Source organism: Pinus tabuliformis, chromosome Q, assembly GCF_031772625.1.
Source record: "Pinus tabuliformis cultivar Carrire ecotype Pingquan chromosome Q, CPIR1, whole genome shotgun sequence".
Classification (NCBI taxonomy): domain Eukaryota; kingdom Viridiplantae; phylum Streptophyta; class Pinopsida; order Pinales; family Pinaceae; genus Pinus; species Pinus tabuliformis.
In genome coordinates this window covers 314,356,003-314,371,608 of record NC_142296.1, presented here as the reverse complement: position 1 = coordinate 314,371,608, position 15,606 = coordinate 314,356,003, and the positions used below count along the sequence as shown (strand labels likewise).

At 33.2% G+C, this 15,606-nt stretch overlaps 1 protein-coding gene across 1 annotated transcript; it reads left to right on the top strand.

Moving 5' to 3' along the window:
• Nucleotides 1–10,318: 10,318 nt before the first annotated feature.
• Nucleotides 10,319–13,347, top strand: LOC149219461 (uncharacterized). Its single transcript, XM_089382596.1, has 3 exons — nt 10,319–10,680; nt 10,850–10,979; nt 12,139–13,347. The coding sequence occupies exons 1-3, from the start codon at nt 10,497–10,499 to the stop codon at nt 13,046–13,048; spliced, it is 1,224 nt and encodes a 407-aa protein (XP_089238722.1). The 5' UTR covers nt 10,319–10,496; the 3' UTR covers nt 13,049–13,347.
• Nucleotides 13,348–15,606: the final 2,259 nt, after the last annotated feature.

The following is a 15,606-nucleotide window of genomic DNA, read 5'->3' as shown; positions in this document are numbered from 1 at the left end:
TAACTATTTAATATAAATTAGTTAGTAAAACACTAATAGATCTAGGGAAATTAGTGAGTGTAAGGATATAATATTATCATATTAATTATTATTAGTTATAGTATTACTCCTATATTAATAGATCTAGGGATATTAGTACTTGTAAGGATTTAAAATAAAATAATATTAATTATTATTATATTATTATTAATAATATAATAATGTTATAATAATAGTATTATTATTAATGGTTTGGGTAACTAATTAATTTAAATATCTTAGAAAGTTGTCTAATGGGAACATAAAATATCTTATACTAGATAATTTAACCCTTTATACAGTTATGAAAAGGACCATCTACTAAATATAAGGAAAAAAATTGAGGGAGATCAAAAATCAAAGAATTAACGATAAAGAAAGCAGGTTAAATGATAATAAGGGGAGAATTATAGAATTCTAGAACAAGTCATTAATAGAGGGAGGGGAAGAAACTACTAGGAAGAGAGGGCATGGATCCAACAACTATTGATCTTCCAACCGTCATCTTTATTGAGATTGCTTGGCCTTTTTTCAATCTCAAGGGCTTCCCTAAATTTACAGTGATGGAACTGTGTAACCTTAGCAATAACCTGGGCCTCCTCAATACAAACATGATGTTTGGTCTTTTTCGCATGCTCCACTAGTGCAGAAGACGTGGCTCTCCCATGTTTTAGGTTAGTTGCATGCTCATTAATCATTTGATTAATAGAGCGTCCAGTCTCACCAATGTAGGGGGTCCCACAAGAACAAGGAATAATATAGACACCCTTCATGTCCTTAGGGTTGATAGGATCCTTCACAGATCGGAGGGGCTCATTTATCGTTTGATTAATAGAGCGTCTAGTCTCACCAATGCAAGGGGCCTATAGGAACAAGGAATAATATAGACACCCTTCATGTCCTTAGGGTCGACAGGATCTTTCACATATGGGAGGGATTTAAGAATAATATTAAGGGTTCTAAAGGTCGAGGGAACATTAAATGCTTCTTAAGAATCCTAGCAATCCTATCAGTGGTCCCTTAGACATAAGGTAGATGGATGACTGGGACTCTATCTTTCGGTTCTTTCTTAACTACTGCAATTTTTGATCCAAATTGATCCTATAAACCTCTAAGTCTTCACATAGTTAAAAACTATCGCATAAAGAAAGCCTTTTAAAAAAGGCGGATTACATTATCGAGAGTAAAAAACATAGAGAAAACAAGAAAAACAGAGCCTATCAGAGGTCAAAGGAGCAATGCACTGGAACTGTCAGATCTTGCCGATCAACGGTCCAGATCCGATCGACATATCGCAATTGGTGGAGGCTATTGGAGGCTATCACAAGCAGCTATATGGGAAGCGCGATTAAACGACAACCATTGATCTATGCGCACAGATCAACGGTCCATATTTAATCGCGCCATCACATCGCTAATATATATATATATATATATATATATATATATATATATATATATATATATATATATATATATATATATATATATATATATATATATATATATATATATATATATATATATATATATATATATATATATGGACTTAACCGCGGCCCGAAGGATCAACGATATACGATTGAGATATCACAATATTGCATCAAAGCAATGCATGGAAGTGGGGCCAATAACAAATGCGACTGCGATAGCTGGACCCGATAAAATTATAAACGATATTTGATATATTTTGAGATCTGGAAAAGAGGGTTTTCCTTTGTATTTTGCATTTTTGTTAAATAAACAAAATACATAGAACAAAGTGTTGGTGTGATGAAAATGGACCCAATAGGATTATGGGTGAACTTTGATAATATTTCAAGTTTGGTAAAAGGGTTTTTTCAATATAAATCACATTTTTTTTAAATGAATGAAAAACAAAAGAAATGAGAATAAAGTGATAAAATAGACCCAAAGGGGTTTATACATGCACACATAAATATTTTGAGTTCTGTAACAAGTGGGATTTCGGGCGAGCCGTAGGCGGTAAATGGTTTTGGCCGCGCTCCGCCTGAGCCCACACACTGCCTTCCATGTGGCCAGGCGCTGGAGAGAGAAAACCACCCTTTTCCGGCGGTTAACCCCTGTACGCATGAGCTGCCCGAAATGAATCTCAATCGTTGGATCAAGATCGCTCAGATCAATGGTGGAGATGCGATAAGCAATATAAAGGCAGACTTGAAGGAGTTATAAGGCATAATTTATAATATTTCAAATCCGATAAACGACAGTTTGATGAATTTTCTTGTGTTTTTAGTGTATTTCTCTGTGTAAATAGAGAATTCTATTTCTTGGGGATTTCAAAGGCCCGATGGTCCCTTCCATTGCAGAACAGGTGGCCACCATCCCTGAAGACATTATGCCATGATTGCTAACACTCAGAAGGGGATTCGAGCAGACAGAGGTCGGGAGCCAGAGAGCCCGAGAAGTGGAAATGAAGAGACAATGTTGATTGGCTTTAAAGCCATATAAGATAGAAGATAGAGACAGAGTGAAGACAGAGACAGAGAGTGATAGAAAGAGACTGTGTACTCACAGAGGCCTGAAGGACTCAAGCAAAACTCTTGTTGTTGTATCTGTTGTGTTGACACTCAATTTGAGCTCACACTTTGTAAAACTCTGCTCTTGAAGACATAATAGAGAGGCCACCACTGAAGGCTAGACCAGGAGACGTAGCCCAAGAGTTTTGGGTGAACTCCAGATTAAACTTGCTTTGTTATGTGTGTTGTCTATTATATTTCTTTAACTACTTCATTGCCTATGTTATTCGCAATCTTATCGATCCATTTCACTAAGTAATATAGGCAAATCCATGCACATGAGCCTGTAATACCTTAATAACTATCTAAGATCTCATTATCAGATCAAGTGGTATCATAGCTTTAGGTTTGCTAAGGTTAGACAAGCTTGTGCTGGATTGTTGAATGCTAACTAGGTCAAAGCTCAAAATATGAGAAGGAGAACTTGTTTAGGCTAATCTAGAAATTGGAAGAGTCTACCCTAGGAGGAGGATGGTGGAACAAACCTCATTGGAATTAGACTCTCAGTTCATGGACAATTTCATGACCATGAGAGCCATGGTGGAAGAGATGTATCGAGATTTTAAGAAAGGCCAAGGTGAATGCACTTCAGCATCTCAAACAGAAAAAGAAGCAGAGGAACCTCTTTTAGATGACCATCCAGAAGGCAAAGGAAAAGAAGAGAGGCCCTCTCCACCATCTACTCCATCATCACCATCCTCATCATCTTCTTCACATAAAACTAGCCCTAAAAAGAAAAAGAAGAAAACCATTGTGATTCAATTAGATGTAAAATTTGATTTGCCAATTTATGATGGTGAATTAAGTGCAGAAAAGCTAGATAACTAGATTAGACACATTGATGTATATTGCAGGGTGCAGAACATCAATTCAGAAAGCAGAAAGATTCATCTAGCTAGCCTTTGCCTTGGAGGAACTGCCCTACTGTGGTGGGAAGGTAGGACACAAGCTGATTTGAAGAAGCATGGTAAAATTCTTTCTACCTGGAATGAATTTGCTTCTGCCATTAAAAAAAAATTCTATCCACTAGATTATATGCAGCAAGCAATGATGAGTTGGCAAACTCTTCACCAATTAAAGGGCCAAAGTGTACAAAGCTATACCCAAGAATTTAGAAAAAGAGCTTTAACCCTAAGCATTTCTCTAGACTCACCTAAAACTTTGTTGAAGTATATAGGTGGTCTACAAAGCTATTTGATGCACACCATTCTCATGTTTAATCCCACTAGCCTAGATGATGTATCAGTTCAGGCTACACATCTAGAAGCTAAAGGCAAGAATCTAAACCCAAAGATTGGGGGATCATCAAAACCCACTACAAGCAAGAACAAGGAAAAGAAGAAGCAAAAATGGAAGGAGAGGAAGACAAACACTATACAGAAAGACAAACCTTCATGCACTCACTGCAAGAAGGATGGACATGATGATGAACACTACTGGTCTTTGCATCTGGAGCTGAAACCTAAGAAGTTCGGTGGTAAGAAGAAGAATACTGCTACTACTATTCAGAAAGATTTGGGGTCAGACTCAGGTGATGAAATAACAGTCACAACCACAGGTATAAAAGGTAAAAATTATGAAGCATCTACAAGTAATTCTGCACAATCTATTGATAATGAAGATAATGAGAGGAAAAGACATGAGCTTTTTCATATTAGAGTTATTTCCAAGCATCAAAAGATTGATACTTTATTTGATAGTGGTTCACAAGTAAACTTGATTTCTAAAACAATTGTAAAGAAGTTGGGCTTACTAACAACACCTCACAAGAAGCCATATCCATTACGTTGGGTATGTGATAAAGCAAAGCTACAAGTGACTAGACAATGTAACCTTTTGCTATTGGGTCAACTTTTGTAGATGAGGTTGAGTTAGATATAGTTCCCCAGGATATATGTGGTATTGTTTTAGGAAGTCCTTACTTGTATGATAGAAAAGCCATTTTATATAGAACCAAAAATAAGTATCAACTCACAAAATATGGAATAGAATATATTGTAAGAGCTCATCAGCTCAAAAATAACTACACTCTCATAAACTCAAGGCAGATGAAAAGAATTGTAAATTCATGCAAGCAATTTTTACTAATGGTTTTAAAGGAAAAAACCCCTAATAAGACCAATGCATTTGAAGGCTATGATGCTAAACAGAAAGCTGATTTAGAAAAAGTTGTTTCAGAATATGATATCCTATTTCAAGAACCTAAAGGTCTGCCACCTAAAAGTGACATTGTACATGATATTCATTTGCAGCAAGATGCTCCCTTGCCTAACATCGGAATGTACAGGTTATCCGCTTTAGAGAATGAAGAGATCAAGAAGCAGGTACAAGAGTTGCTTGCTAAAGGGTTTAGAAGGCCAAGCACATCACCATGTGGATCTCCAATTGTGTCAGTGAGAAAGAAAGATGGTTTGTGGAGAATGTGCATTGATTACAGAGCACTGAATAAAATAACGATCAAGAATCATTATCCTCTTCCTTGCATAGATGATCTATTAGATCAGTTGAAAGAAGCAGTTTACTTTTCCAAGTTGGACTTGCATAGTGGCTATCATCAGGTCAGAGTAGCAGAACAAGATGTATGGAAGACTACTTTCAAAACAAAGCAAGGGCTGTATGAATGGCTAGTTATGTCTTTTGGCTTAACTAATGCTCTTGCCACTTTCATGAGAGTTATGAATGATGTGCTTAGACCTTTTATTAATGATTTTGTAATTGTATATTTAGATGACATTCTTGTTTTCATTAAAACATGGGAAGAACATTTGAAGCATGTAAAGTAGACTCTAGATGTTTTGAAAAGAGAAAATCTCTATGTTAAGTTATCAAAATGTGAATTTGGCAAAACATCTTTAAATTATTTGGGTCATATTGTAGGGGGTGGTGAATTGAAGATAGATCCCTCTAAGTTTGAAGTCATTGTGAACTGGCGTAAACCCAAATCTGCTACAGAGGTTAGGAGCTTCCTAGGAGCAGCACAATATTGGAGAAAGTTTATTGCTAACTTTTCCTTGATTGCAGCTCCCTTACATGCTTTGACAAGATTGAACAAGGTGTTTCATTGGGGAGGCAAACAGTAGAAAGCCTTCGACACCTTGAAAGAAAAAATTAGTACAACACTATTACTAGCATTACTAGATCTTCAAAGACCATTTGAGATTGAAACAGATGCCACTGAATATGTCATGGGAGAAATGTTGATGCAACATGGTAAACCCATATGCTATCACTCTGAGACATTTAATTCTACTTTAGTTAATTATCCCACATATGATAAAGAATTGTATGCATTAGTGCAGAGTGTGAAAAACTGGAAACATGCCTATTAGGCAAAGGAACAGTTATACATACTGATCATCAACCACTTCAATATTTTCCCTCACAAACTAAATTGCAGCAATCAAGACACTATAGGGGGATGGATTTTCTACAACAGTTTCATCTTGTCATCAGATATAACAAAGGCATACACAATAAGGTCACATAAAGAAAACCTTTAAAAAAAGGTGGATTACACTATCGGGAATAAAAAACATAGAGAAAGCAAGAAAAACAGAGCCTATCGGAGGTCAAAGGAGCAATGCACCGGAGCTGTTGGAACTGGCCGATCAACGGTCCAGATCCGATCGGCATATCGCAATCAGTGGAGGCTATCAAAGGTGGCTATATGGGAAGCGCGATTAAACGAGAGCCGTTGATCTATGTGCGCAGATCAACGGTCCAGATTCAATCGCGCTATCGCATCGCTAATATATATATATATATATATATATATATATATATATATATATATATATATATATATATATATATATATATATGGACTTAACCACGACCCGAAGGATCAGCGATATGCGATTGCGATATCGCAATATCGAATCGGAGCAATGCAAGGGAGCGTGGCTGATAACAACTGCGACTGCGATAGCCGAACCCAATAAAATTATAAACAATATTTGATATATTTTCAGATCCGAAAAAGAGGGTTTTCCTTTGTATTTCGCATTTTCGTTAAATAAACGAAATACATAGAACAAAGTGTCGATGCGATGAAAATAGCCCTGACAGGATTATGGGTGAAATTTGATAATATTTCAAGTTCGTTAAAAGGGTTTTTACAATATAAATCACATTTCCGTTAAACGAACGAAAAACAAAATAAATGAGAATAAAGCGATAAAACGGACTCGAAGGGGTTTATACATGCACGCATATATATTTTGAGTTTCGTAACAAGCGAGATTTTGGACATGTCATAGGCAGTAAATGGTTTTGGCCGGGCTCCGCCCGAGCCCATACACTGGCTGCCACGTGGCCAGATGCTGGAGAGAGAAAACTACCCTTTTCAGGCAGTTAACCCTTGTACGCATGAGCCACCCGAAATAAATCTCAACAGTTTGATCAAGATTACGCATATCAATGGTGGAGATGTGATAAGTGATATAAAGGCAGACCCGATGGAGTTATAAGGTAGAATTTATAATATTTCAAATCCGATAAATGGCAGTTTGACGAATTCTCCTATGTTTTTAGTGTATTTCTCTGTGTAAACAGAGAATGCTATTTCTTGGGGATTTCAAAGGCTCGATGGTCCCTTCCATTGCAGAATAGGTGGCCACCATCCCTGAATATGTTATGCCATGATTGCTAACACTCAGAAGGGGATTCAAGCAGACAGAGGTCGGGAGCCAGAGAGCCTGAGAAGTGGAAACGAACAGACAGCGCCGATTGGTTTTAAAGTGATAGAACACAAAAGACAGAGGTAGACAGTGCCGAGACTGAGTGAAGATAGAGACAGAGAGTAATAGAAAGAGTTTGTGTACTCAGAGAGGCTTGAGGGATTCAAGCAAAACTCCTATTGTTGTATCTGTTGTGTGGAGGCTCAATTTGAGCTCACACTTTGTAAAACTCTTCTCTTGAAGACATAATAGAGAGGCCACCACTGAAGGCTGGACCAGGAGACGTAGCCCAAGAGTTTTACATGAACTCCAGATTAAACTTGTTGTGTTATGTGTGTTGTCTATTATGTTTCTTTAACTGCTTCATTGTCTATGTTATTCACAATCTTATCGATCCATTGCACTAAGTAATATAGGCAAATCCATGCACATGAGTCTGTAATACCTTAATAATTATCTAAGATCTCATTATCATATCATTTTTGGAGGCTTTAAGGAAATCCTTCTGAACAAGGTGTCTACTATAACCGTTCTCACCAAAGACATTAGGGAGATGGGATTTATCTTTATCGAAGCTCTTTTCATCAGAGATCCTTAGGGCACATGTAGCAAGGGTGTTGAGAACGCCCAACTGTTGAGCTGGGAAATGATGGGAACTAGCATGAAGATACTACTCAGTATGTTTGAGGGTGTTGAATCCATATATACATTAAAAAAAACTAATTTAAATAACACAAATCAAGATTTTAAAATTTTTGAGATTCTGGGACCAAAAAATCCAAAAATTACACTTAAAAAAACTCCTTTTAATATTATCTTTCAAAAGATAATTTATCATCAATAATAGTATTGCTTTCTACAATCTGTTATTTCGATACACATATTATAAATTTCTAATAAATTAAAAAACTTTAATTAATAAAATGAAAAAAAAAATATTATAAATATATAAGATCATAAATATAACCTTTAATAATTATATTAAATTTTCATTCATCTATATATATAATATTTTTAAAAATAAAAAATATAATATATATATATATATATATATATATATATATATATATATATATATATATTCATCATATTTTTAAATTTATTAATACATATTAAATTAAAATAAATTTATATTATTTTTTTCAAATTTTTAATTTTTAATAATCATAATTTAATTTATTAATTAAAAAATATAACGATGGTAATTACATTAGTTTAAATACTTTTTTCCTTTTATTAATTATTATTTAGTGTTATATTTTTCTTTTGAGATTTACATTCACACTATCATTAAAACACATTGACAGATTGAGGTTACATATATAATTTACTTAATTTAAGAATAATTATTATTTATTTATCTTTATGGAAGTTCGGTTCCCAATATGTCAATATATTGAGATTATATTTAATGCAAATTAAAATAATATTGACAATTAAATTTATTTATTTATTTAGTTTTTTTTTGTGATGATAAATATATTGGTAATTTATTATGTAATTTAGGTGAGATTCACCATCAAATCAAACGGGTACTATTATAATTCTAGGAGTATGTCTAAGAGTCTATAAGTCAAATATATACTCAGAATTTATGACTTAGCAACAACCAAGACACCAAGAAGGTGGAGGAACCTACTCCTTGATCCTTATCACACATGAAACCAACAAGAAAAGATAACATTCCACTCCATTTTCGTACTAAGAGACCATACATAAAATTATATTCACAACTAATTTGATTTCATTAATTTTTTTTAATCACCATGAATTAGTAGTTAGAGTAATATGGGTGAGGCCCAACTTCAAACCTAAGCGACATATATTCAAAATAGTTAGTAAACTAGATATACCAAAAATTTATGGTTAGACAAGAATCTAAACTTTATAAAGAAGCTTGATTTTATCATTGAACCTAGGGGCTCATTGAGTTAGTTAGTAAACTAGATATATCTAAAATTTATGATTAAACAAGAATCTAAACTTTAGAAAGAAGTTTGATTTTATCATTGAGCCAAGAGACTCATTCTACAACCCAGTTTGTTGGCTCATTCTACAACCTAGTTTTAAAAAAAAATTAAAACTTAAAAATCATGTTCTAAATTGAAAAATAATGTATTTTATAATAATAAAAAAAATAAAATATAAATTAATTAGAAGTAAAAAAATATAAGTAAAATATTCTTATACTTTTCAAAAATATTTAAATAAACTATTTAAATATTTATGTTATGTTAACCTATGATATTTTTCAGTGAAGAAATTTTCCTTCTAGACTTTTATTGCATCCTTACTTAAGTCTATACTTATTTTGTTGGCTTAGTGTTGTCTTTTTCCAGGGTATCTAAACGATCCCATTTCTTCAGTTAAAAAAATAAATTAATTAATGCTTTTTTGATAAAAACTAAATAAATAAATTTTATTTAATGCCTATGTTTTACGAGTAATCGTGCTTCTGTATTACAACGCGTTTTCTTATTGTGGTCTACAATAGTTGGAATCTTCCATCCGTAATGCTTATACTGATTGATCTGTCTTTCTCGCCTAACCTGAGAGAAGGAGCTCGCGACTAACCGAACCTGAACCTGAGAGTACAAGTTCGCGATTAGAAAAATGTAGAAATTACGAAACACATGCATATTCATTCGAACACGCGCATACCTTTCATTCTTTGAGCTACAGTGCCAAATAGGTTTGACTCTAAACGTGCAAAGTCATGAATATAGGAATCTAAATTATACCCCGTATTGCGCTAATGATTGGACATAGCTCCGAAGAATCCCAACAGTATTGTATATTGTGTGTGGTATTATTAGGTTTGACAAATGATTCATATTATCAAGATTCGATTGTTTAGGTTGATTCCAAGTTAAAAACGGCATCGACTCTCCTGTCAAAGTATATGGTAAAAGAATGGCAGATGGAGTTAGAAAGAAGGGCTGATAGGAAGGTCAATATTTAATGCATGGGAGCAAAAAAAATCCAATGTGATAGCAATGGTATTGGTTTAAAATGATTATTACAGAGCTGATGGGCATATCTAATTAGATCCTGTCAGAGACTCGTGCTTCACCTTCGTTCCCTGGGCTTATATAGATTCACTTACCTTCTCAAAGGTTGTGTATATGAATACGTGGATACCTAAGAGGAGGAGGATATTGTGACGGGATATTCCTCTTCCTCCCTTTGGTGTAGCTTGTAATGGGAGAATCAAGGCTCACAAACTGATGAAAACAAGCCTGTCTGCCTTCTTCTTTTCATGCTTTTGGTTGTCCCTGCACAGAGGGATATAGATAGGAATCAAGTGGAAATGGGCCGTGCTCCATGCTGTTCAAAAGTTGGTTTGCACAGAGGTCCATGGACAGCTAGGGAGGATCTGCTGCTGACAAAATACATTGAAGCTCATGGTGAAGGCCAATGGAGAGCTCTGCCCAAGAAAGCAGGTAATGATGATCTGTTGTCACTAATCCTTTCCTTGGATACAAAATTTGTTGAATCACCATTGAGTCAACAACAAGAATGTTTCTTGTTAATGAAGAATGTTGCAGGGGCAGATCTTGTGTGTGGTAATAGAAGTTTGGATGTGAAGCTGACTTTGTTGTGATATTGCAGGTCTGCTGCGGTGTGGAAAAAGTTGCAGGCTTCGATGGATGAATTATTTGAGGCCCGATATTAAGAGGGGAAACATTACTCTCGACGAAGAAGAGCTCATAGTTCGTCTCCATAAACTCTTAGGAAATCGGTATGTATGTTGGTTAGTTATGCAGAGCGGTGATTTGCTCTGAACATAATCATTGAGTTGATTGTACTCACTCACATCTTGTCTGTGAATAATAACAATTTTCACATATTCATGAGTATTTCACATACTTTTTTCGAAATAGCAAGTAGATGTTGTTTGTGAATAATAACAATTTTCACATATTCCTGAGTATTTTACATATTTTTTCGAAATAGCAAATAGATGTTGTTTGCTAGTTAATATTAGATTGATATAATGAATCACATTTAGAAAATAAAAAAATTCGCAGTAGTAGTATCTTCCAGTAATCTTCTCTGAAATCTTCATCCTTTCTCTTATCAATGTATATGAAAAAGAAATCAGCCTTTCAGTATCTTCCAATAATTTTCTCTGAAATCTTCATCCTTTCTCTTTTTAATGTATATGAAAAATAAATCAGCCTTGCAGTACTTCTTCATTGTGATATGTGTGAGAACAATAACAATTTGATGTTTTAAAAATTTTGTTATTGGCTAGTTAATACTAGATTAGTATAATGAACCACGTTTAAAAAAAATTCAGAAGGAGGAGTGTCTTCCAGTAATTTTCTCTGAAATCTTCATACTTTCTCTTTTCAATGTATATGGAAAAGAAATCAGCTTTGCAGTACTTTTTCATTGTGATATGTGTGAGAGTAATAACACTTTGATGTCTTAAAAATTATGTTGTGTAAGAATAATAGCTTTGTATTTTTTATTGATGTGAAATTCAGAACAATCTGATGACACACAGTTATGAAGTTTTTTAGTTTTGTTTGAAAAAAATTGGAAATTTGAATTTTGAATTTCATAGTTACATAATACTTATAACCCTGTGATGATCAATTAAACTGGTCACCTAATCTGATATCTATATATATTTCTATTATTTGTATATTATTTGTACTGATACCAAATATTTGAATGGTTTATAAATTGAGTTTTATTATGTACATTAACAGAATAGTTAAGTTGTAAAGTGGTTATGAACTTGGCCTTGCACTACCTTCCCCTGACTTCAAAAAACTGATGAAGAGTATTCATTCACCATAGACATTTACACTTCACAAATTTTTCGTTTGCTGATTTTATGGATAGAGATCATTTTGAGATTATTCTTACGTAGCCTTACATGTGTGCAGATGGTCACTGATCGCTGGAAGATTGCCTGGCAGAACAGATAATGAGATAAAGAATTTCTGGAACACACATCTCAGCAAAAAGCTGATGATGAAAGGAATCGACCCCAAAACACATAAACCAGCTCCCGAACAAATCCACAAACATCGCAGGATGATGAAGGAAAATGAAAATCAAGAAACTGATAGTATCGAGCACTGTGTCACAGAGAAAGATGTCACTTCCTCCAGTGGTGCCAAAGGGGTCCAACCCATCCACCTGCCAAAGCCGAATAGATACATCGCTTTCCCTCGCCATCTTTCTCATAACCCAAATGTTGGCATAACAAATGCTTCAGTGACCAATTCAGATGTTCAAGATGTCTTGCTCTCTCCCTCCATTGATCTGAATTCTCCTTGCAAGAATTTGCAACGCTCTCTAGATTCTGATCACTCCTCCTCTGGAATGCTCTCTGACATAAACCCAATGCATGAACTTGGGCATGAAGTCAGCAAACTGCCACAACAAGGGGATCCAGAGGACTGTTTCTCATGGGCATGCATTGAAGATTGGCCCTCAGAATGTCAGCCTGCATCAGAAGAAAAACACATTTCCAATGACTTGGAATTGCAAACCAGTGCAAACAACAATATCACCCCTCCCCAGACAAAAGCGCTCAGGAACAACAAGCCTCATGACAGTTGCCAAAACACACTGCAAAAAATATATGAAGAATACTTGAATGAGTTGTTTCAAGATGACACAGTGCCTCTAAACCCAGAAATGGTTGATACCTCAACCAAAAACAATGGCGATGATGAAGAAATCAATATTTTCCCAGAGGGTCTTTCATCTGTGTGGGAATGTCTGGAAGGAGAAGACGAGTTACTAAATGATCAGAGTGCACCAGAAGCTCTTTCATTACACCTCTGAGAAGATCAGCTAGGCTTTGGTGGTATCAAAATTAGTTTCGTGTATTTTTATTTACATTTGAGTTTTCGAACATATTAGATTGAATTAACAAGCTCGTGGTATTAGCAGGAAGTTTTAGCCAATTACACAATCAAGAAATCGGTCTTGCAGCGTTAATGTCTAAGTCTGAAGAAAAGTAGATAGCTCTGTAATCATCAACCGCGTGCCTCACAATTCTATCTTCCATTCCTAATACTTTTCAGCCATGTGCACGAGTTTCTACAAATAAATTAAATTGTCATTTTCAGTTGCACTGTCCATTGTTTCTTAAGAAAGATTCAATTAGAATGACAGGTAAAAGCCAGATTAAAATACGAAAACAGAAATTTAATACAACTTGCTTCCTCCTAATCGTTTCTTTTATGGAATTTAGCGTGTTGGATGCTCGATACGTGCCCAACTTTCTTGGCGATATCAAATTAAAGTAAACAAATTGTATTATTCAACGTTTAATTCAATTCATATTACCTCGATCATAGTCTTAGTCTTAATGTTCCATTATTATAGTATCTTAAACTCTATCTTCCAATTTCAAATGTTTCATTCAATACTATCTATAACATTAAAAATTCGATAGCTGCAATGTTACGTTTAATGTGGTCATATATATATATATATATACACCCTACGTAATTAAATATTAATTTTACATTTTCTATCAGTATTTTAGTATTTAATTATTATTAATATTAATTACGTAGGGTATATATATATATATATATTTTAGTATTTAATTATTATTAATATTAATTACGTAGGGTATATATATATATATCTATATATATAAAATTTGTATTTATATTTGGCTATTAAATGATATTAATATTCGATTATTTAAAAATAATTGATGATTTACATTTCTAGTATTAAAAGAAATAGTGACTATTTTATTTTTGTGATTAAAGCAAGTTTTTTTTAGATAATTTTAACTAAAATTTCTAATTGAAGATGAAATGACATAAAGATATTTGGTTTTGGCTACATCATTAAAAAGTAAAGATATTTGGTTTTGGCTACATCATTAAAAAGTAAAAAGATAAATAAAATAAAATAAAAAAAGAATTTTTTTGTAAAATAGAGATAATATTAAAAATATTATTATTTTAAAATTTATGATAAATTTGTGGGGCCATAAAGATTCAGACAAAGAAAAAATGAGACTAAGATATTATACCAGGCGATCAACCTCAATTTTGAAAATAAAAAATATCTTACTATCATGACCAATATTATGAGGAAAATTAACATTATTAAGATAAAAACAAATTCTGATAAGCTGATGGGATGAATCACCTTTCTCTTAGATTTTCCATCTAATACTCACCTTCTTTCTACTTTTCAAATTCCTTATTACACTACCAACATTCTTGACCTTTTAACGATAGCGATGTTGGAATGGTTATCTTAATAGCCTCTCTATCACTAGGATTTGGACTAGTAACCTATTGCATGGAGTGCTTTAAGAATGCACACACTCACCATCAATCTGAAGCCTAATAGGCCTTAATGCTTCCCATATTAGATTATATTACTCTTAGTTAGTGGAGTCTTTTATTATTTTAGTATTTAATTATTATTAATATTAATTAAGTAGGGTATATATATATATATATATATATATATATATATATATATATATATATTATTTGTATTTATATTTGGCTATTAAATGATATTAATATTTGATTATTTAAAAATAATTGATGATTTACAATTCTAATATTAAAAGAAATACTGACTATTTTATTTTTGTGATTAAAGCAAGTTTTTTTATATAATTTTAACCAAAATTTCTAATTGAAGATGAAATGGCATAAAGATACTTGGTTTTGGCTACATCATTAAAAAAGTAAAAAGATAAATAAAAAAATAAAAAAATAAAGAATTTTTTTGCAAAATCGAGATAATATTAAAAATATTATTATTTTAAAGTTTATGGTAAATTTGTGGGGCCATAAAGATTCAGAGAAAGAAAAAATGAGACTAAGATATTATACGAGGTGATCAACCTCAATTTTGAAAATAAAAAATATCTCACTATCATGACCAATATTATGAGGAAAATTAACATTATTAAGATAAAAACAAATTCTGATGAGCTGATGGGATGAATCACCTTTCTCAAGATTTTCCATCTAATACTCACCTTCTTTCTACTTTTCAAATTCCTTATTACACTACCAACATTCTTGACCTTTTAACTATAGTGATGTTGGAATGGTTATCTTAATAGGCTCTCTGTCACTAGGATTTGGACTAGTAACCTATTGCATGGAGTGCTTTAAGAATGCACACACTCACCATCAATCTAAGCCTAGTACACCTTAATGCTTCCCATATTAGATTATATTACTCTTAGGTAGTGGAGTCTTAGTCATCATTATTATTATGAATTACACTTTCTTATTTTTTAATATAGATTATTATGAATTACACTTTCTTATTTTTTAATATAGATTTTTTCTTATTTTTTAATATAGATTTTTTCTAAATAAACCATTCCATTAATTAATGTTACA